Source organism: Armigeres subalbatus, chromosome 2, assembly GCF_024139115.2.
Source record: "Armigeres subalbatus isolate Guangzhou_Male chromosome 2, GZ_Asu_2, whole genome shotgun sequence".
In the NCBI taxonomy this organism is placed as follows: Eukaryota; Metazoa; Arthropoda; class Insecta; order Diptera; family Culicidae; genus Armigeres; species Armigeres subalbatus.
Genome location: NC_085140.1, coordinates 18785475 through 18809610, shown reverse-complemented (window position 1 = coordinate 18809610; position 24136 = coordinate 18785475). Strand labels below are relative to the sequence as shown.

The following is a 24136-nucleotide window of genomic DNA, read 5'->3' as shown; positions in this document are numbered from 1 at the left end:
TAAGTCTAAATAGGAGTAAATGTCGCAATATTGAAGGTAGCTACTTTCCGTCGATGGGATTCGAACTGAGGTTGAGGTTTGTGGATTCAAACCCCGTCGAAGAAAATACATTCCCCTTTTTAGTTTTTCGAATCAAATTTTAACTGCCATACGACATGTTTAGACCTCTTATTCGGAAATGTTTGGTGCTTATAACTATAAAGATCGCTTTGTTGGCTGAATGCGAGAAAGACAGTATATCTATTATATACGTAATAATTTGGTTTTATTTCTTTCAAATAGACTCAGCCCGCTTCTATATTTTTGAGAACATTTTTTTAATTCTTGCATTGTCACAGATCTCGCGTGGTTCAATTGTCACATTTTAAAAATCTTTTGTTTTCAATAGTAATCCTAGTGAACGATTAGTTATTATTTTTGAAACACTACTTGTTCAAATATGAGAAGGCAGTATGCAAAATTAGCAGAAAATGGAGCTCGGATTTGTCCCACGTCCATTTTAAATATTTTTTTTGAAACTTTTTGGTAATATGCTGCACATTCTACGTAACTTAACAAACATAATTAAATTAATAAATAGTAATATTTAATATTGTTGCATTTTGTAACGACTTGTGATACCACTTCCGGGAGCCATCTTATAGCTTGTAGGCCTGGCGAACCATCAAATCGAAATAGGCATCTGAATCGATCGAAGCGCTGAGACCAGCGTAATAGTTGAGGAACTCCTCTTTGGTGACGGTTCCATCGACGTTTCCGTTCTCCTCGAAATTGGCCAAGAATTTCCTTAGGATGACATCCTCCGTCTCCTCACCACTGATGTACAACGGATGGTTCTTGACCGAGTAGACGTTCCTGGTAAGTGAGTGAACGGACATTTAGGTTAATTGTTGAGTTGAATTTATTTCATGTCTTTGTCACTACGGTTCGTATACTCATCCAACCAGTGAACGCAAGATTTTATTACAAAAGCTTTACAAATTTGCAAGCTTTTTCAATAATACCTGCTGCATAAGAATCTTACATATTTTATATAGGATTTTTTTATATGCCAAAATTTTGTACCGATTTTGTAAGATTCCCATACAACATTGTAAGAAAATCTAGCATACGCTGGTTCGGTATTGTTATTCACAATGTATTAGAATAGTATGAGTTTTTAAAATCCTTACTTCAAGTCCTCGATGGTAATTGCCCCATCACCAGTTTTATCCAGCTTCGCAAATGCTTGGGTCACAATATTCTTCCTAGATTCGGACATATTTGGACGGATTGCTATCAAAAACTCGGTCATATTGATTGATCCGCTCCCGTCGGTATCGAACCTAGAATTGGAGAAGATTGCCTCAGTTCAAATGAACTCTCTGCACAACGTCAACCCCACTACTTGTTGAACATCTCGGTAGCTTCCTCGTTCGTGATGTCCAGTCCGGTGTCGAGCAAACCCTTGATGAACTCCTCCTGATTGAGAGCTTTGTTTCCGTCGTCGTCCATGCGGCGGAAGCACCGCCCAAGTCCAAGAATTCCCGAAGCACCGCGGGCAAGGCACATGTGACGTAGCTTCTCAATCGAATCCGTCAACGTACCGGACGACAGAGCCCGGCGGCTGCGGTTGATCATTTCAGATTCTTGACGCGACATTGCACTGACGGGACGATGGGTCATCTGGAAAATAGACGGCGAACCAGTGGTTAGCATTCTATGAAGTTAACTGTCTAATGTATTTTTAGGAAATTTCCCTGCTTTCTATGATTTTTTATGGGAGTTTTTAATTGCATTGAATTGGTAATATTTTCTAAGGTTTTGAACAATTTCCTCAAGCCTAAGAACTAATTTTTAATTATTTATACATTTGATAACTGCTTTCACCTTGATTTATTTGATGGAAGTTCCCCAATTTTTTTTTATAGAAAATCTTTTCATCAAATCTATACAATTTAGATCAGAATTGATGTGATATTAAAGCATTACATAGAGTATTTTACATTAGCTTCTTGAGAAAAATTATATTAAGGCTCTTTTAGTGGAATGTCTTCAACTGTCTAAGACGAGCTAAGTACTTTCCATTTAATTCCACTACGTCTTGTCCGCCAACACCTACTCTTAAAGAAGGGATCATATCAACTATCGGCATAATCCGAACAAACGCCAACCTTTTACGCAAGAATCATATTCCCCACTACTTTATTCCTGGCAAACTCCTACCTCTTAAAAAGGAAATTCATTTATCGTTAGGCCGATACAAATATTTAAAAACAATTATGTCTCCCCCCTCGGATTTTTTTGCCCAAAAATTATATTTTGAGGGGGCAACAACAAAAAATTTTGATGATTTTGAGGATTTTCGAGGAGTTTTATTGTTTTTTTTTTCATTTTAATATTTATTTTTTATTATCCCCCCCCCCTTTACCTTTCGGGGACCTGTAGGACATAATTTGAATTAAATATTTGTAACGGCCTTACTTTATTTTGGTCAATTGGAAACACATAAATTATTGCTTTTGACGTAGAACTACGTCTGTCTTCTCTATATTGGGGTACACTTTACGATTGCAAAAAATCGAAAAACGTTACGAAAATATGATAGACTTTGATCGTTAATATCTCAGCCGTTCCTCGATGGATTTTCAGTTTTCTTGGACTATTCGATCAAGCAAGAGTCAACGCTTCATGCACGATGTACACTGGAGGCGTTTCTTACGCGGGTTTTTTTTACACTTTTTGTGCGATTTTTTTCACTTGTATTTCGGGATTTCCGTGGTTCATTGAGATATATTTTGGGATTTACGCAGTTTTGTAGATTAAATACAGCTACGTAGTTCAGCTTTGCGTACAACCCGATTGGGTTGCACCTTTGAGTTTTTACAGGACGAATCCAAATGAAAGATAACAATTATCATCGCTTTGTACCTGGCTTTCCACGAAAGGATTATGTCTTTTCAATATTATTATTGACCGATGTTATATGCACTATCCTGTTTTTTTTCAGTACGAACAATATTATAACATATGTCCGTTATGCCAAATAACCCTCACTTTTGACCCTATTTTAAATTATGCCAAATGGCCTTTATGCCGAATGGCCTTATGCCAAATGACCGGCCCCTACTTATATCAATCACGTCCATTTATGACTTGAAATAATCTATTTCAGATTTGATGTATTGAGCTAATTTTGTATACTTAAGTAGGCCCAGATTAAGGAAATGGTGCATGTGATTCCTTCTTTAAAAGTAGGCATTTGCCTAGGATACGACAATGATGAATGTGATCTCTTCTTTGGAAGTTTGTCCAGTTTGTCCGGAATAACTCACTTGTAGACATAATTCCTTCAATGAAAGAAAACATTTGTCCAATATGAGTTAAAGTTCTATAATCCTTTCGCAGAAAGCAAGCATTTGCTTGGTACAAGGGAAGAATTAAATCATCGGAATGTGGCAAAGAAATATGATATTTGTAAACAGTTTGTTTGGTATTAGGAAAATATGAAGGTATGTTTTTGATAAACAGTATCCATCTTTCCATCAGTTATCTATTATGCTAAATAATCCCTTTTATGAAGATCCCTTCATTACCAAATCATGTCGAAAGCCCGTTATCCAAAATTAAGCTCCTTTTTGTCGCAGTTCGAAGTTATGCCTTATGTACCATGAAATAACCTTCATACCAAATGGCCATAATATATTAATAATGGAAATGATAAAAAAGATGTGAGAAATGAGTTTACCAGAATTCACCATTCCACAAAAAAAGTAAAATTAAAAAATTCTAATTATTATTGGTGGGTTGATACCATATTCTGTTATGAACTAGCCTTGCATAAGAGGTAAAATTCCATTGCTGTTATCGAGAGTAGACAATTTTTGTTTGTCTGTCTTTCCGAAAAAAAAAATTAGACCTACTTTATCAATGTGAAAAAATATATCAAATAACTTTTTCTCTTTCACAGTTACAAACTATGCCAGATGTCCGTTACGCCAAATGACCCACTCTTGTGCAGTAGTTCAAAATTATGTAAAATGTTATGCCAAATGGACTTTATGCCAAATGAGCTTATGCCAAATGGTGTTATGCCAAATGACCCAGACCCGAAATCTGTATATATAAAAATGAAATGGCCTGTGTTCGTATCCGCATAACTCAGAAACTGCTGGATGGATTTTTTCCATTCCTTCAGCAAATATGTTCGTTATCATTTCCGACGGGCTTATATGATTTTTCCTAATGCAAAAATCGCGACTAAGGTTAGGTAAATCGTGAAAAACTTAAATTTAGAATCGTATGGAAATTTCGCATGGGCAGTTCAAAACGCGCATTTTTGCCTACTATGCAGGACAACGCTGCCGGGTCGACTAGTAAGAGGTAAAATATCAGATGACAATATCAATATTTTGCACTAAAATATCACAATGAGATCACGTTAATCTATTGGTATGAAGTGATCAATGTCATGTGTTACTGGGTTGACTGACTAAATGACATTATGCAAAACAGCATTATGCCAAATAACCCGCTCCCCGTGAGCATCATGCGTACTTCCTAAAATAATTATTTCCATTTTTCCTATTTAACGATCCTATTTCCTTCGCGCTGAGAACGAACTATTCAGAATAGAGTCGAATGCGACTCATTTTCATAAAAAACTGGCCTACTCAAAATTTGAGTAAAATATACTACTTCAATAAAATGATGTTTGCGCTTAAACTTAAAATCTGTGTGCGGTAAAATGCATATGTCCATATAGTTAATAAAGTGAACAGGCATTTGGCGTTTGAATCTTTTCCAGTTGGTTTATGACAGTATTATTGATAGCAATAAGAGCGCCAATAAGACTAAGGAATTAGTTATGGTGATTGTTGTCCTAAATCCGCAATATGAATAAAATAATTCTAAGAAGCATGGAAATTGTTACTTCGGATGTCGTTTTATAGAAGATCTTTCTAGATGCGTTAAATAAAAAAAGGTGTAAAAAATAAAAAATAAATCGTGGTTGTATAGTTTAGTTTAAATTCTCTGGTTTTGAATTCATGGGGAAGGGTCATTTGGCCGAAACCCATTCGGCCGAAAGCCATTTGGCCGAATGCCACTAGGGTGAAAAAGCCATTAGGCCGAAAGGGTCGTTTGAGCGAAATGGTCATTTGGCCGAAAGGGTCACTTGGCTGAAGGGGTCATTTGGCCGAAAGGGTCGTTTGGCTGAAAGGGTCATTTGGCTGAATAGGACTTTCGAAAAGTGAGAAATTAGGAGTGAGAAGAGAGACGTCTCAATTCTAATTCATTTCTCATTTCTCACTGTAAAAAGTGAGAAGCATGATGTCTCACTACCCACTACGCACTATTCACTTTTCACAGTGAGAAGTGAGGAATGTGGAGTGAGAAGTGAGACATCTCACTTCTCACTCCTCATTTCTCATTACTCACTACATCTCACTATTCACTTCGCGCATCTCATTTTTCACAGTGAGACGTCTCTCTTCTCACTCATCATTTCTCACTTCTCACTGTGAAAAGTGAGTAGTGCGAAGTGGGTATAGAGCTGTGCGCCGGTCCGAAAATCAGTGGCGGTGGCGTTTGTCAGAGTTTTGGTCGGCGGCGGCTGCGTGAATCGGCGAGGAGATTTTTTTACGTTCGTTTTTTGTATTTTTCCAGGATGATTTCAAAATTTCAACGGAAGAAACTTTTGAATTTCGTCGAAAAAAGCTGATGAACTTCTCCCGAAAATCCTCTGAGCTTCTCCAAAATATTCATTTGAAAATTATTTTCGGATTTTACATGTAAACTACATTAAAATTTTGTTTTTTTGAATTTCCAAAATAAATTGGTTGGTATTTCCGTGGGAAATTGTTTGGAATTTACATGAAAAATTCTTCATAACTTTAACGAACAATTGTTTCAAGTTTCTACAGGAGAATTATCAGAAAATACACGGAAAGTTTTTGTTGAGTATTCTTCGAAAGTTACACAGAGAATTCTTCAGATTTTCCGCGTGAGATTGTTCAAAATGTAAACAATGTGAAAACATTGGATTTCATCTACAAATTATTTGAAATTTTCATAGAAAATTCATTGTAATTTGCACGGGATTTTCTAAAATTTCTTGGGAATTTCCACGAATTTTACGAAATTTTAACTTTTTTTTTAGAATTTCTACGTGTTTTTTTTTATTTTTACGGAAAACTGTTCGGTTTTTTTTATTCGTATATTTATTTGGTAGTCACTCTGTGTTCTTAACCGCTACTGTGCCGTGATCTACTGTGGTACTCTGCTCTACAGAATCTACACAGAATCTATTTTTAGATGTCCATAATTCGTTATCGTTGTCGTTACCAGTCCATATCATAGTGTGTCCATTGTGTTCATTTGTCCATGTGGTGAATCCAGTGATCGTTGTTTTGTTCGGTTGCCATTAATCGAATTACGTTGGAGGAGTGCCTCCAAGAAGAACAGTTTTGTCAGTCGTCATCAGGCAGCCGTGTCGGTGAGGCGCGTTCCCCAAAACGCCACCGTACGGACTGCGCTTCTGGTGATTGACGAAGGTTTGGTGGAGGGGCTGGGAATCGAACCCATGACCATTCGCTTATAAGGCGAAAGTGTAGCCAACTACGCTACGGGATTTGTTAAAGATTTGATAAAGAATGTTTTGAACATTCACAAAATTATCCGAATTTTATTTTGTTGCCCCCTCAAAATATTATTTTTGGGCAAAATCTGAGGAGGGGAGAGACATAATGGTTTTTAAATATTTGTATCGGTCTTTCTTCAGAGCATAAAAACTGAACTTAGTTATTATCTCTCACTTTTCTGTCAACGGTCAGTTTGTTTCACTAGCTGTGGTGAAAATATTGTGGATGAGGTGAAGATCGTTGTAGGTACAATGGTTGTTTTTTATGGCTATTGGTTTATATGTGTGTTGACTATTGGTTTTATAGTTATTGGTTAACATGTGTGTTTGTTGGCTTTTGATTTTTGTTTTAAGGAGTGTGTAATATGCCTACATACATAGAAAGGAGATTGTCCACATCAGATCTCTCATTCACTGTGTTCAATGTGTTAATAATGCTACAAAGTTCCAGAAAGGGTAAGGCAGATTGTCTTCTATTATGATCTAAAAAATTTTCCTCCAGGTCGAAATGGTGATCTTCCTCTACACTTTGCTTCAAAACAACCGTCTTCTCCTTCAATCTTTCGAGCTTGTACGTCGTCGATGAATCATGGTTGTTTATGGGGAAGGGCTCACATAACGCTTAAGGAAATCTTTCGGTGATGATTTACCCAATGTCGTACTTGCTCCACGATACGGAGACACCACCAAAAAGATTTTCCCAATTCCCAATATTTTCTACTGAATACCAAGCAATGACTGAGGAGCAAGCTATGTCGGGTTGACAACAACCTTGCAGAAGCAAAGCTGAACAACCATTATTCAACAATCAACTTGATAAACTCGGCAACAGAAATCCCTGAAGAAGATGTATTATAACATCGAAATGTCGGTAAATGGGTAATAAGTAGTTGTTTAATTGCATAGAGACTGCAAGCCGAAAAATATCCCTAGGAAATCATTGGTCTTTCAACGAAAAAAAAATCTAAGGATTAATTGGAAAAATCTGCGGAAATCTCACTGAATCTTCAAAATTTCCACGGAAAATTCTGCGGACTTCTTCGAATTTGAATCAGCGTGGAAAATTATAGACCACCGGGGACCAAATTTTAAACAACGGCGCGCCGATCCAGTAACGTCGGCGGCGGCGGTCCACACCTCTAAGTGGGTAGTGAGACGTCTCACTTTTAATAGTGAGAAGTGAGAAATGAGGAACGAGAATTGAGACTTCTTTCTTCTCATTCCTAATTTGTCACTTTTCAAATGACCTATTCGTCCAAATGACCCTTTCGGCCAAATGACCTTTTCGGCCAAACGAACCTTTCGGTTAAATGACCCTTTTGGACTAATGACCATTTCGGCCAAACGACCCTTTCGGCCAAATGGTATATTCGGCCGGGATACGAGCAACCTTAGGGAAGATCGGGTAACCAACCCCGGTGGGAACTATGGTCGTATGCTGACAGGGAAGGGGGGGTTTGCTCCTCTCCGGAGGTGCAAATCTTATTGAGCGTCTGTTCTCCATGTCAGGATCGGCTCACAACAGCGTCTGTTCTCCATGTTAGGGGCGGCTGATCATCGTCCGAGTGCCAGCGAGGGACTCTAAGTGAAACTGTGCACCATGGTCCACCGGAAATTAGGAGGAATGGTCCTCCGGAAATTTAGGGGGTTTGGTGTCAGGCCCTGAAAGCCAGCCTTAAAAAAACATACGCAACGAACAACCAACAAGAGAGTACGGACAGGAACCATCGGCGAAGACCACCGCGACGAAAAGAGACTGGCGATTAGAAACTCGGTTCGTGGAACTGAAAATCTCTCAATTTCATCGGGAGCACACGCATACTCGCCGATGTGCTCAAGGACCGTGGATTCGGCATCGTAGCGCTGCAGGAGGTTTGTTGGAAGGGATCAATGGTGCGAACGTTTAGAGGTAATCATACCATCTACCAGAGCTGCAGCAACACACACGAGCTGGGAACAGCTTTCATAGTGATGGGCGATATGCAAAGGCGCGTGATCGGGTGGTGGCCGATCAATGAAAGAATGTGCAGGTTGAGGATCAAAGGCCGGTTCTTCAACTTCAGCATAATCAACGTCCATAGCCCACACTCCGGAAGCACTGATGATGATAAGGACGCATTCTACGCGCAGCTGGAACGTGAGTACGACAGCTGCCCAAGCCACGACGTCAAAATCATCATAGGAGATTTGAACGCTCAGGTTGGCCAAGAGGAGGAGTTTAGACCGACTATTGGAAAGTTAAGCGCTCACCGGCTGACGAACGAAAACGGCCTACGACTAATTGATTTCGCCGCCTCCAAGAATATGGCCATTCGCAGCACGTACTTCCAACACAGCCTCCCGTATCGGTACACCTGGAGATCACCACTGCAGACAGAATCACAAATCGACCACGTTCTGATTGATGGGCGGCACTTCTCCGACATTATCGACGTCAGGACATATCGTGGCGCTAACATCGACTCTGAACACTATCTGGTGATGGTTAAACTGCGCCCAAAACTATCCGTCATCAACAATGTTCGGTACCGACGACCGCCGCGGTACGACCTAGAGCGACTGAAGCAACCTGATGTCGCCACTGCATACGCGCAGCATCTCGAGGCAGCGTTGCCGGAAGAGGGTGAGCTCGATGGGGCCCCTCTTGAGGACTGCTGGAATACATTCAAAGCAGCCATTAACGACGCAGCGGAGAACAACGTCGGGTATATGGGTCGAAGTCGACGGAACGATTGGTTCGACGAAGAGTGCAGACAGATTCTGGAGGAGAAGGACGCAGCGCGGGCGGTCGCGCTGCAGCAAGGTACCCGGCAGAACGTGGAACGTTATAGACGGAAGCGGAGACAGCAGACCCGCCTTTTTCAGGAGAAGAAACGCCGCCCGGAAGAAGCGGAGTGCGAGGAGATGGAACAGCTGTGCCGTTCTCAAGAAACACGCAAGTTCTATCAGAAGCTCAACGCATCCCGCAAAGGCTTCGTGCCGCGAGCCGAAATGTGCCGGGATAAGGATGGGAGCATCTTGACGGACGAACGTGTGGTGATCGAAAGGTGGAAGCAGCACTACGAGGAACATCTGAATGGCGCAGAGATACAGGCAGTGAAAGTCAAGGCAGCGGAGGAGATGACTATGTCAGTTCAGCGGACGATGGAAGCCAACCAGCCCCCACCTTGAGGGAATTTAAGGATGCCATTCAACAGCTAAAGACCAATAAAGCAGCTGGTAAGGATGGTATCGGAGCTGAGCTCATCAAGATGAGCCCGGAAAAGCTGGCCACTTGCCTGCACAAACTGATAGTCAGAATCTGGGAAACCGAACAACTACCGGAGGAGTGGAAGGAAGGGGTTATATGCCCCATCTACAAGAAAGGCGACAAACTGGAGTGTGAGAACTTTCGAGCGATCACCATCCTTAATGCCGCCTACAAAGTGATATCCCAGATCATCTTCCGTCGTCTGTCACCATTGGTGAACGAGTTCGTGGGAAGTTATCAAGCCGGCTTCGTTGACGGCCGCTCGACAACGGACCAGATCTTTACTGTACGGCAAATCCTTCAAAAATGCCGTGAATACCAGGTCCCAACGCACCATCTATTCGTTGATTTCAAGGCGGCATACGACAGTATAGACCGCGTAGAGCTATGGAAAATTATGGACGAGAACAGCTTCCCTGGGAAGCTTACCAGACTGATCAAAGCAACGGTGGATGGTGTGCAAAACTGTGTGAAGATTTCGAACGAACACTCCAGTTCGTTCGAATCGCGCCGGGGACTAAGTCAAGGTGATGGACTTTCGTGCCTGTTGTTCAACATTGCGCTAGAAGGTGTCATGCGGAGAGCCGGGTGTAACAGCCGGGGTACGATTTTCAACAGATCCAGTCAATTTATTTGCTTCGCGGATGACATGGACATTGTCGGCCGAACATTTGCAAAGGTGGCAGAAATGTACACCCGTCTGAAACGTGAAGCAACAAAAGTTGGACTGGTGGTGAATGCGTCAAAGACAAAGTACATGCTTGTGGGTGGAAGCGAGCGTGACAGGGCCCGCTTGGGAAGCAGTGTTACGATATACGGGGATACCTTCGAGGTGGTCGAGGAATTCGTCTACCTCGGATCCTTGCTAACGGCTCACAACAACGTTAATCGTGAAATACGAAGGCGCATCATCTGTGGAAGTCGGGCCTACTACGGGCTCCAAAAGAAACTGCGGTCGAAAAAGATTCGCCACCGCACCAAATGTTTCATGTACAAGACGCTTATAAGACCGGTTGTCCTCTACGGACATGAAACATAGACAATGCTCGAGGAGGACTTGCAAGCCCTCGGAGTATTCAAGAGACAGGTGCTTAGGACCATCTTTGGCGGTGTGCAAGAAGACGGTGTGTGGCGGCGAAGAATGAACCATGAGCTCGCCCAACTCTACGGCGAACCCAGTATCCAGAAGGTAGCTAAAGCCGGAAGGGTACGATGGGCAGGACATGTTGCAAGAATGCCGGACAGCAACCCTGCAAAGATGGTGTTCGCTTCCGATCCGGCAGGTACGAGACGGCGTGGAGCGCAGCGAGCGAGATGGGCAGACCAGGTGCAGAACGACTTGGCGAGCGTGGGGCGTATCCGAGGATGGAGAGATGCGGCCTCGAACCGTGCATTGTGGCGTCAAATTGTTGATTCAGTGTTATCTGTTTAGATGTTAACTAAATAAATGAAATGAATATTCGGCCAAACAACTTTCGGCCTAGTGGCATTCGACTAAACAGCCCTTTCTTGTCTTACGAAAGAAAATGCTCACGCAAATCTACTAATAAAAATAACATCATAATTATAATTTAATAGCCTTGAATTCCTTTATCTCCTGACCGTAGCATTTGCCTCGAATTAATCAAGAATACTTCCAGTTATCTAACCTAACATAAATGCAAAATCCCTGACTTAATGTAGAGCCAATGAAGAAAAAAATAGATAACGAGTTTTTCATATACCATATGGACCAGTTTTTCATATACCATGTCCATATACCACGTGGACAGGTTTTGGTCAGTTTAATATACCCTTCCTCCCCCAGCGTGGACAACTGCTCATATAAATTCTCAAAAAATTGTATGAACCGTGGGTATTTGCCATATACCCCCTCCCCCTAAGCTGCAAAACAGTCGCGAAGATTAAGTGTATGTTTGTGCGCGATCAATCGAAATAATTTCTGCTTTGTAAATAAATATTGAATGCGCGTTTGGTCGTGTTAAGGTTAGCACTCCGGTTCGATAGGGAGGAGCGCGAGTAGAATATTTTCAATGCTATAACTATTTCTCATCCCTCGCATCGCTTACCAAAAAGTTTTCATATAAAATATCCTTTGTAACTAGCACATCCTATCCCAAGAATATCATACTAGTCAATGACGGAGTAGGTAGCAGCTCCGAGTTGTACGACTAGAATGCTCCAGCTTATGCTCATTTCAAAAGCAAAAATGACATTTTATGTCAACCCACGACTATCCTTGTGTCTAAATATTGACGCAGGTTAAGAAGACTTTCCACATTTCGACGAATGATCTAACGTTTTGGTGAGGAAACATTCTCTAGCGGCATTAACCTACAATGTACCACGCTCCTCCACAAACATCCACGCGCTGTAATTGTGCTCGATTCACCACTTCGACCAACGGAAAGTGGACAAAAATATGTTTAATGCTGGGCGTCACGTGTTTCCAAACAACTCGGATATAACGAATAATCTAATGCCCTTATCCTATAAATAACTTCACAAGCTAAAAAAAAGTAGGAGGCTCGTTAGTTCAGTAAACTTGTGAAGAGTTTAACACCAACGCCTTTAACAACAAGACATCCCAAGTCACAACAAGTACACATTATTGTTTCAGATATCCTCCGGTGTCTGGTCAAGAATCGCAAGAATTAAATAAATTTCCAGGGCTATGCATACACACTTTGTTTTCCAGCAGTAAGGAAACACCTTACCTTTCGACTTTCAATATGCAGCAGGTCAAGGCCCACCTTTCTGTATTTCCAATCAGCTCTGATTATTTATTAAGGACAAACATCAGCTTTGTTGAATGACTACTACTCTCGCCCACAAGCTTTCCGTTTTTCTTCGGAAAGGTACATAGGTGCCATTCGAGCGTGCCAAATAATAGACTCGGGAAACGTTGACCCGCAATGTCCCAATTAGGTTATTCATGATTCTGATAGAGTTGGACACCTAATTGAAGGACACGAATAGACTTTCCCTTTTCATTCAAATATAAATGATGGGGCTTGAATCGATATCGCTTTCATATAGGTGTTTGAACTTTCAATTGGTTCTGCACGAGCATGTAACAAAAAGCCAAAATTGCACGCAGCTTTTTTTCACATTTTCACAAAGTCATGGTATTAATCTTTTTTTTTTCTTCATAGGGTAACGACTGGTGTTCTCGGTATGCTTCCACTCTCGACACAGACCCAAAAACTGAAGATATAATTTTGCCATAACTCGTTAGCACTTTACGAGGCATATAATAGTTAAAACAGAACTTGAAGGTGAATTTTTTCATTTGCCTCAATAGCTGTCGTCCTATCAGTAGATATGCGGAATCGTGCAGTCTTTACTGCCATTGCGATTGTAACTATTATTGTGTTGACCTCGATTCTTTAACCCCACCCATGGTACTTCTCAGCATAGAGCAACATTCAAGGCGCTTCACTGCACGGTATTTGGGAGAATTAATTTCTAATGCGGACCCTGAGTAGTGTCGGCACTGCCCCCGCGATGTGTTTCGAACCGGAGAATCGTTGACTGCCATCGATTGGTCAAGCACTCTTTTAGCATACCTAAATGGAAAGATTTACCTTCAGTGTGATTCTATGGTTGAACCTATTGGCTGGTCTCATTTTGAAATATAGAAGACGATATCCGATAGTTTAGGTCGTAATGTGAGTAAAAATGTGTGCTGAATTCCTTCTTGTAGATTGAGGTAGTTAAGAAGTGCGACAATGGGCACTGGTTTTACTATGCGAAGCACTTTCACTTGAAGTCTCCAGTTGAAGAATTTTTAAACCACGCTTCTTTTTCACTCATATTCCGTTCTGGTCGGATGTAGAATACACCAAGTTAATAGACAGGAAAGCTAGGAAAATTGGAATCCTTAAACGAAATTCCGACGGATTTGCTTCCTCGACTAAGGCACAACACTAACTGATCCTGGCGACGAGAGCGAGTGTTGGCGAATGGTTTGAACACGAAAAGAGCGCCTTTGGTCGGTAGTGAACCTTTCTATGGAGGAAATGTAGCAGAGGTTCCCTAACACTTATGCAATTTGACTCAAAATTACATGGCTCTGTAATGCGGGGTTAGATTGTGCGGTGGAGTGAAGCTGATTCGATTAAATGTTACATTGTAACTCGTAATTGTCAATAGAATTCCAGGTTCACTATATTCCCCATATTGTGGCGAATAATGGGATGGTATGCATAAACACATAATGTGATGGAATCTATGGACACAATTTATGGTTTTTTGGCATAGCAAGTTTTTAATTAACCGCTGTAGAAGTACATCTAGAATACAGTCGGGTTGAAGCCGGCCAACTACATATAAGAAAGTTCCATGAGTAATAGGTTTGCAAATTCCCAGGATAAATAAAAAGATGAAGAACATTATCTTTAAATATAATTCTATAGGTTTAAGGTTAGCACCAATGCATGCTGGTACTGTATCCTGTATTAGCTTCATTGCCATATATATTATTCGGACATATGAATATTTTTTCATTAAACCTGATATCATTGTCATGATAGAGCCAAAAACTACACGATTTAAAACATTCATATGGATCAATTTCATCTAGCGGCAATGTGCAGTTCCAAAACTGATGTATATTTTGAGTCTGAAGGTTTGGATCTTGTTTAAACTGAATCAGTGATAGTTTCTAAATCGATTATTTGACAAAGAAAGCAAAAAACAAGGTAAAATTGCAAATTATATATAATGAATATCGGAATGACTTTATTAAGTTCATCAAGAAGTTATTATTTTAAATATTTGTTCATGTGTTGGGAAAATGTATTTTGACCTGGACACTATCCTTGCAATGTTATAATAACCAGTTTATACATCATTTTGACAAAAAAATTGTCTTCCTAGTCGTTTGAGAACCTCGATTATGTAGGGTGATATGTACTTAGTAGATGAGAGGTGAATGATTCAGAAGAGGAAAACCCAGCAGAGGAAAGAGTATAAGAGAACGAGCTGAGAGGTTAGCTAATTATTAATGAGTTGATACCTTTGGATAGTGCGAACAAGGACCGTGCGTAGGCTTCTGACGAGGTGATAAAATCTACATAGTGTAGTCACTTAACGTCAAGTTCCACGTCATGGCAGCTGACAGTATCTAAACAATTCGTTAAATTGATTGCACCTAGTTTTATGAAAAAAGAATGCATATTTACTTGCATTGTGAACAATGTTTGGCAACAAACATGCGTGTTACTTTTTTTCTGACACGTTGTCTAGCCCATGCAATAAATTGGAATTCTCAATCATGAGCTAGAATCTCCCTACACGAGCTCCCCAACGTGGGTCAATCAATCGATCGATCGTCCCAAATTCCTCACTCCATAAATGTTATGCTGAATAATAGAAGCCACCGACCGCTGCACGAACCGAGCAAATTTGGCGTTATCAAATTAGTATCAGACGAGAGAAAAAGCGTCAACCGTTGAATTAATAATGGAATTTTGACACTCAAGCTCGCTCTCCCGACACGGCAGCTTTTCCGGTCATGCAGTATAGGCATTTGTTTTGATTGTTTGCGAAAAAGCTTCTGCTTGAAGGAAATCTTTACCGGCGAATGCCTAAACGACCTCCTTTTGATTAATGGCTAGCTACGTATTTACCCACATTTCATCGAACGAATGCAGCTAACAGAAGTACCAACGCTGGGCGATACGGGATTTGTTTATACCGGTGAACACCAAGGAAACCGGTTGATTTCGCATTGAGCTTGCCTATGTGTTGTGGAAAACTCAATTTTTATTTCTGGTTTGCTCTTTTCTCCCAGTTTGCAGCCCACCAGCTGAATGAGATGTATGGTGAAAAGAACCAAAAATGCTCTACAATCTAAATTACTCTATACAGTATGCAGTAATAAAAAAATTAAAAAAAAATTCAAGGTTAAATTTTAAGATTAAAAAGAACAGAAGGTTTATGCATAAGACACGACCACCAGTAGAATCATAAGTACTAGAACGCTAGTGGCGCTGTAGTTAATTAAAATATTTTGCCGAATAGTGCTCAACAAGCTTGACTTGGTCATAATTCATGCATCATGTTGTAGTGCATGTTTTGTTTCATCACCAACATCAGTTTGACACTTATAGGTACCGGTACTTTGGCTGGCAAGTCGAAGTAACCTACATTTTAGTCACGCGAACAGTAACGACATTAGCAATCTTATACTTTTGAATCAACTCGACCACCCGACGTAAACTACGTAAAATAGTTTTGGTGCGCTGTGGAATATAGTGCCATCATGCATGAATATTAAAAGATAATTGTTTTGATTTTTTAATGGCGTAACTCAAAATATGATAATCGTAGGATTTTTTTAAATTTACACCTTCAAAAGTAACATATATTTTTGTTATGTTTTTATGCCGAATTAAATTGACCCTTGATTGGGTTCAATTCCAGGCTCGTCCATTTCCTACTTTGTATTTCTATCTTAGTTCTTTCTGTGTTTCACGTTCTACCAAAACGATTCCCACTGTTATATATAACCTTCCACACAATCCCAAAACCTCCCGTGGCACCTATGAGAGGGCGTAGAGTTCTCTGCATCTTTCTCAAGTAGTTGTCCAACTAATCATCCTTCCCCTTCCTCAGCATTCGCAAGGACGTGGCCAGGACAGATCTCGACTATTGGATAGTGCAATGCTTCCATCTAAGAGATAGTGATTAGTCCCAAATCAATATCTGAGGTAACGTATGAAAATAATGCTACTCTCATACAATAGTCTTGGCTAATTTGTGCGAATACTGCGAATTGCTCAATGCTAATGCTAATGCTAATGCTAATGCTAATTTAATTGACCCTTGATTTTTGGATATGAACAGGGAATCAATATTCGAGCAACGCCTAACAATATACCCTTTGTCGTCAACAGAGTTTGTTACAGACAAACGCACCTAGCGACAAACCTTTATCAGAACCCGAACACAATATGACAAGAATTATTTGCCTTGCATGCTCTGATATTTCCGAGAATACGATGCTAATATTGTAATCATTGTTCGATTCTCGAATATTTCCATAAAAACAGAAACTATGATAGCAAAAAACCGAAATTCGCTCTAGAAATAATGCAAAATAACGGGATGAAAAGTTAGCAACAAGATTGTCTTCTTTTTTGTTGCTGACAAAAATTTTCGGATCTTTGTCATTATTATCTCTGATAAAAACAAAGCTTTGTCGTTGGTTCTCTTTTGTCGCTTGTTTCGCAAGCGCATTTCAGAAAAATTGATTCCCTGGATATGAATGATTTAGTTTTCCTTGTTTGATAATTGCGGAAAATTATTAGGCTTTTTTAGTGGAACGTCTTCACCTGTCACCTAACACAAGACGAGTTTAGTACTATTTTATTTAACTCCAACACGATGTAACTTTTACATATACGTATTTTTACTTGGCATAACTCTTTTCAAGTACGATATATTGGATACTACCTTACAATTGAGGTCGAAATACGTATCTGGGAAAATTACAACGTGGTGGGGCTAAATGGAATAGTACTAAACTCGTCTTATGAAAGGTATTTCAATCAGTTTATTACTAGAAAAGCTTATTTAAATTCCGTATAACGTGAATTATTTGTTTCTAAGTACCATAACAGAGAAACAGCCGCCTCACTCAGTCAGACCAGTCGTGCTGTGCGGATTTTTTCTCTCTTTGCTGAAGGATGTTTTTTAATACTACCCGTAGCTATTTAATTTCAACAGTGCTTCTCAGCGCCATTTGTACCTACTGATCCCGTTACGATCTTTGCTTGGACCCGTGCCTTCGTTTTACGTTAGACCCGTTTGTGGAGTAAAATTCCGACAAGCGTTGGTAATCCTGCAAGGACACCGTTCTGGAAAAAAAAACCTCTTAGAAGGTCACGTCTCCACGCTCAGTAATGATCATTAATAAAAAACAAGAGCTTCCTGAGTCTCTGAATTCTCAACTTCCTTCTAAGAAACAAGGTTTCAAGATCGTCCTGCTAAAGGGCGGAAAAATAGAAGGAAGCTGGAGAATTCAAATATTCCTTCTAACTATCTATCTAACTAACTATAACTCCTGATTCGATCCATGTGAAAAAGAAAAGGATTCCGCCAATTGTGGTATCTGTTGCCGAGTTTTCTGGCTTCAGGAATGAGATTTTAAATAACCTCCAGGGGATAAAGGTTTCATTTAAGATTGCCAGGAAGCGTGGCTGCCACGTTTTGCCGGGATCCTTTGACGAACGCAAACGTCTTCTTCAGTATTTAACTGAGAAGCGGCATACATTTTTCACATACAACGACAAAACTGAGCGATTGTTCAAAGTCGTCTTGAAAGGTCTCTCCAGTGTTGATAAATCACTGGATGAGATTAAAATGTCTCAATAACTTGGATTTTCACCAGTCCAAGTAATCGCTCTGGTACTTCCCAGAGGAGTATTTCTCAAAATTATTATTTAGTTCACTTTAACAAAAGTAAACTAAATAATATGAAAAGTTTGGAAAAGGCCTGTATTATGTCCCATGTCTGTGTTACTTGGGAACAATTCCGCAGGCCTGGAGGAAATTTCCAAAACCCCACTAAGTGCCGTAAGTGCCAAAGGTGGAGTCACGGAACTAAACATTGCCACTTGGATGCTAACTACATGATTTGTGGTGGAACCTCTCACGGCAAGGACGCCTGTCCTGTAAGTGAAGATTCCAATAAATTTAAATGTGCTGATTGTGGGGGCAATCATAAATCAAATTTCTGGGAATGCCCTTCACGCAAAAAAGTTTAAAATTCCAGTGTAAAACTGATGAAGGGAATTTCTAATAGGATCCCAGATTCGCCGGGTAAACAACAACATTTTTGCTCCTACCTCTCACAGGGTAACGAACAATTCGTCGAATTCTAATTTGTCAAACACGCCCACCTATGCAAGCATCGCTACAGGCAGGCAAAATTTCATTTCTGAAAATTTACCGACGATGAATGATTTTCATCCCCGTTCTTCAACGGAAAATAACGTTCGTTCTGACGGCTCAGGTAGCATGTCTGCTTCCGACTTTGATTTTCTAAATGCAAATTTCAAAGCAAATACCAAAACTGAAGCTGTTCAGGTTGGTATCAAATTTACTCAAAAAAATGTTATTAGACTTCGTTTCAATGGATCCAAATAATTCTTTAAAAAAAACAAATTGGAACGCCCGCCCTTTAAAGGGTAAGGAAGATGAATTATTCAACTTCCGATCAGTTCATAATGTGTACATTGCCATCCACGTTTATGGCCGTGGGTAGGACAAACAGGCGAAATGCTGATTTGGATGATAGTCCTGGTATTGAGGAATCGATGCCCATTTTACATATAAACAATTCTAAATATAACAAATCTGGTTAATGGTCAATGTACGATGGTGAGAAAAATTAATTCATCAATCTTTGCTACAAGAGGGATGGTAATGTTCAAGCCTTGGAAAGCGACTAAATCTCGGGTACTTATTCAAAAGGACGTATGTGATTTTGTAAACAAAGATTCAAACGTCGATTTGTCCAATCTGACGGCACTCTCACGCAAACCAACACCACCAATAGGTAGCCGAAGGCTTCCCCTACCTGCTTGTGGTGATGGTTTGCATGGGAGTGCCATCAGATTGGACAAATCGACGTTTGAATTTTTGTTTACAAAGTCATATACGTCCTTTTGTATAAGTACCCGAGGAATATTTCATTTTACGATGCTACTTTAAGACATAGAAACGAAAACAATTGAGGGGGTCAAACGCAAAGGGTGTAAGTGACAAAAACTTAGTTTTGAGAAAAATGGGTGCAAAGTTTTTCTATATTTTTTTGTTTCATACAATTTGTATAGAACTTCAAAAAAACACTTTTTTTTGTGAATTTTCACATTTTTTACAAACAACGTACAAACTATATCAACATATTGCCGCAAAGCTCTAAAACCAAAGCATTTTTTGCTGTAGTCAACTCAAATTTGACCAAAATGTCACTTACACCCCTCAATTTTTACTCAAACGCGCTCTCAATGCGTATTAAACACGATAACGCGTGCACATTCTTGGTTTATTGGTTACAGAACTGTCCGTGTAATAAAACAGGAGAGACTCTGTGAAGCTACATATTTCTCTAGAAATATATTTCTAAAATTATTGTTGTAAATATCATGTATATAAAATCGGAGATTTTTAAATTTTGTTCAATTGAAATGTTGTCCTTTCTACCTCAGAAACTTTTAGAAACCTCTATGGATCCACTTCCAGGAAATCTAATGATCGTCAATTAATCCTTTGGCTAACAGAACCAGAACCCCTTGCGGACTAGATTTGTGATGTCCTAGATTAATCCTTTCAGGTTTCTACAAATCCATTTCATCGAATAAAGCGTTAAACTCCCAAAAATTTGATTATATTTTTGTAGAACTAGTAATCAGACCTACCAGACAGTGTTGCAACTAAAATAATTACTTAAATGATATGTTCTCATCAGAATCATGGGTAGGACAATGCCTTGACTGTCCCACCCAGGAAAATTCGTGCGTAGAACATGTCCTACTTGTCCTACCCACTCCTGGCGCCACTGATTGCCATTATAACTGAAACATATTTAAAACCTGAACTCTTCATAAAAAACTAATTATTTTGTTAACCGAAATGATCAGAAATGGCCAGATCGGACTTCGGGCTCGGAAGTTATAGCAAAAATACAATTTTCATCGTAAAAATCGCGTAAAAAATGTCACTCATTTTTAAACACTTATCCTTAACCGATTTGCTCGCAGCAAGTTGCTTTCGGAATCCTGTCTTATTGTTTTCTATTGAGAATTAGCCAGATCGGACTATGGGATAAGAATGTATGACCAAAATACAATTTTTATCTTAAAAATCGCGTTAAACAATGTTACTCATTTTTAAGGCACTTATCCTCCATTTTTAAGTCAAGTATAAGACACTGAAGACGGCCTTACTGTTGAGGTCGAAATACGTATCTGTCAAGATACAATTAAGTAGTTGAATTCAATGGGATTGTACAAACTCGTCTTATGACGATATTATTGCTTTTTAACAATTTTTTTGTGTATGCTTATTTTCTTTTTACGTAACAGGACATGGAATTGTTGGCCTTTTTTTCCAATTCTCGCCGCATGTTGATTTCACAATCGGTGGTCGAATTTTGCAAGCAGATAATGAAGATCAACAATTTCTTTTTACTGATTTTATTCTTGATAAGAGTTGCTCACACCGATATGTACTTCTGAAGGAAAAAAATATCTAACAAAAGATGTGTCTTTCTGAAATTTAGATTTCAGCTCGTTGTTGAATTGGAGGTCAATTACCTCCATTTGAAACACTGCACATTATAGGGTAAAAGACCCAATAGTGGAGGAACTAAGCACGATCCACCACTATTTGTTGGTTTACACCAAGCATATACTCCATTTCACCTACCTCAAGTATGCAAAACGAATAGTCACTAATTATGCTTCAAAAATAAGTTTCTCAGTTGTAGCAGCATCCATCGTTGTTGCCTAAACTGATACTTCCAATTATTGGTGCAGTGTTCCAATAGTTGCGATATTTTTTCACTTCGTGTTCCTATAGTTGCGAATCCCATTGTTTTCTTATGGGACTCGCAACTATGGGAACACTACCGCAACTATTTGTGCAAAGACGAAAAAAGATACTATATTTTAGTGATAATTTACCGATTTTGAGGGGAATCCAAACTGTTTTCCGTTATATCATTCAATGACAGGACTACACTTTGATTGACTATATGGGTTGCTGCGTTAAATTCATAGTTTTTCTAAAAACAACACTACCGCAACTATAGGAACACCCACGACTATCGGATCAATTACCCTATACATCAGTAAACGGTGTTGAGGAACTGTGTTCTAAAAAATTAGCGAATAAGATCGAAAACTTCTGTCGAAAGGCTTCAAGTTTAAAAGCATATTTAACAGATTTGCATGAACTGTTTTCTACCAAATTAGAGAAATGTACCAGTTTTCGACAATCATTTTTCCCAAATTGTTTCAATAGTTTGCATGTTGGATAATAAAAGTTCGACGTGGCAGCTTTATTTTCAAGTAGGGGAAACTGGACACACATGATCCCCACTTTTTATTTCGGATGTTTCTCGATGTAAAATGCTTATATTTATACGATTTAAGATGGACTTGATGAACAATTTAATTAGTTATTCAAAAACATCATCGGAAGAAATTATTTTTTCATGAAAGTTATCGAAAAATTGATTTTTCTAAAAGAAAGAAAATTTGGCATTTTCAAAACTTGCGGGAGACTTGATCCCCATATCGGGGGGAAATGATCCCTTTATGAGCTGAACATATTTAGGCTCTTTCAAGCCTGATAAAAGACCAAATTGGTTTGTTTTCAAATCCTAAAAACTATTTATAGTTTAACGTAAAAACAGTATGGCGAAAAATAAAAATATTGTTGGTGTTAAGTAAGGCAAGTATTTTGGTTCTCCAATAGAGTAACAGTGACAATTTCCAACATAGTTGACATGCTGATGATTATTTATGCAATCAATCCACGCCACTGAAAGGCAGGGGTCGTATTACGACAACAATGATGTTTCCAAGAGAATCTCTGTGTGGCTGATACAGTTATGATACCAAAACTGGTTGAACGATACATAAATATTAAATATATCTTTTTTGTTTTTAAATCTAATTATACTGTTTATAATTTTAAAAATTAGCCGCGCTTAAAAACCTTTCCCGCACTTAAAAACATATCCCAGTGTGCCTATTTCGAAATAAACCAAAAATGTCTTTGATGCATCGCGGTCGCCAGCCTACTACCAATACCACGATCGTGATCCTACCAGGCTGGTGATTCCATAAATCAATGTGGTACTGTCACTCATGCTTGAAGCATTGTATTTACGTGTATATTATTAATACATGAATGCGATTTCTTTTAAAATACTGAATAGCGATAGGATTAACCTATTGTTAAAACGTTTTAAAAGAAGACAAACAGGAAGACTTGCGATAAAATACGATGAAAATAGTATTTCTAAATAAACTTAACCCATTTATAAAAGAAAGTACTATTGAACAGTAGATCTAACAGTACTGATTTTACACCCGGTTATTTCTTAAGTGTTTTCAAAACTTCAGTTAATTTTAGATTGAATATTATGCTATTTAATTTACTCGCATTTAATAAAACTAATCAAAGCATGTTTAACTAAACTTTGTTCTAGGTAATGAGATAAGGCTATTGGCAAATTCAAAATACGCGTGTGCTTGAATAATAAAATTGTAGGAAGTACCTAAATAAATCTATTTTAACTTTTAATAACGGAAACGAATCATAACAGATCAATAAGTTGCATGTAATACAATAATATACAAATGCAATGGAATACAACAAACGCCTTAATGTAGGCAATATCGGGATCAAGTGTGTCCATACTGTGGGGGATCAAGTGTGTCCATGTTGAGTATTTATCTTGGTCTATTTATCCACTCAATTTGAAATGAGCAATAATCAATTTAATAAGCTTATTCAATTCTGCAATAATAAAACTGCGTCCAGTAAAAATTTGACACGTTTTGGTTGGATATATTCAAAGTTATTAAACTTTCTACCTTTGCAGAAAAAAAGAATTGAGAACGCTAAAATATTAAAACCTTTCTAAAACCCATATACATAAAGGAACTAACATCAAATGTAACTCAGATTCAATTATTTGTTTAACGGATCTTTTTACACAAATCAGTGGTATAAAAATTTTATTAGGTTTCGAGAAAACAGGGGGGGATCATGTGTCCCCAGGGATCACGTGTGTCCAGTTTCCCCTACTATAAGGCTTTCACCCATTCAGGATCATGCAGCATGGGCATTGGTTTTGCTTTATCTTTGTAAAAATAGTGTGATTTCCTTTCTCTCTCTCAAGCAACCAACGTTAGTTAGTTAGACAACGAACTAGCACAATGAATTTCTGTATTCTGCTTTCATTTTCGTCAACATAATTTGGAATTAGTGGTGGTTGAGTTTCCTCGCGTAGGTAAAGTTGACTCCCGTCATTACCGGAGCTTCATCAGATGTTAGGACTTAGGTTTCCAATATAAACTGGAAGTACCAATATAAACACCAGAGGTGAGTACCTGTTACAGTTTCTCTCTTCCAAGAACATTGACATTTGTAATGTTGGTGACAAGCCCACGTTTGAAAACTCCATTCGTCAGGAAGTTTTGGACTTGACTCTATGTAGTCGGTCTATCTCTGATAAAATA

At 39.0% G+C, this 24136-nt stretch overlaps 1 protein-coding gene across 3 annotated transcripts in view; it reads right to left on the bottom strand.

Annotated features, from left to right (window-relative positions):
- Window positions 1-241: 241 nt before the first annotated feature.
- The window catches only part of LOC134214092 (calcyphosin-like protein), a 60003-nt gene continuing 36108 nt past the window's right edge, over window positions 242-24136 (bottom strand). For 2 of the 3 annotated variants that reach the window (XM_062693533.1, XM_062693532.1), the window contains exons 2-4: window positions 1388-1665; window positions 1173-1325; window positions 242-855 (exon numbers count right to left, since the gene is read on the bottom strand). In XM_062693533.1, the coding sequence (XP_062549517.1) occupies window positions 639-855; window positions 1173-1325; window positions 1388-1665 (648 nt within the window). In that variant the 3' untranslated portion in view covers window positions 242-638. Of the gene's footprint in view, window positions 856-1172; window positions 1326-1387; window positions 1666-13456; window positions 13774-24136 lie in introns of those variants that run through there. The other variant, XM_062693531.1, reaches the window with a different exon arrangement.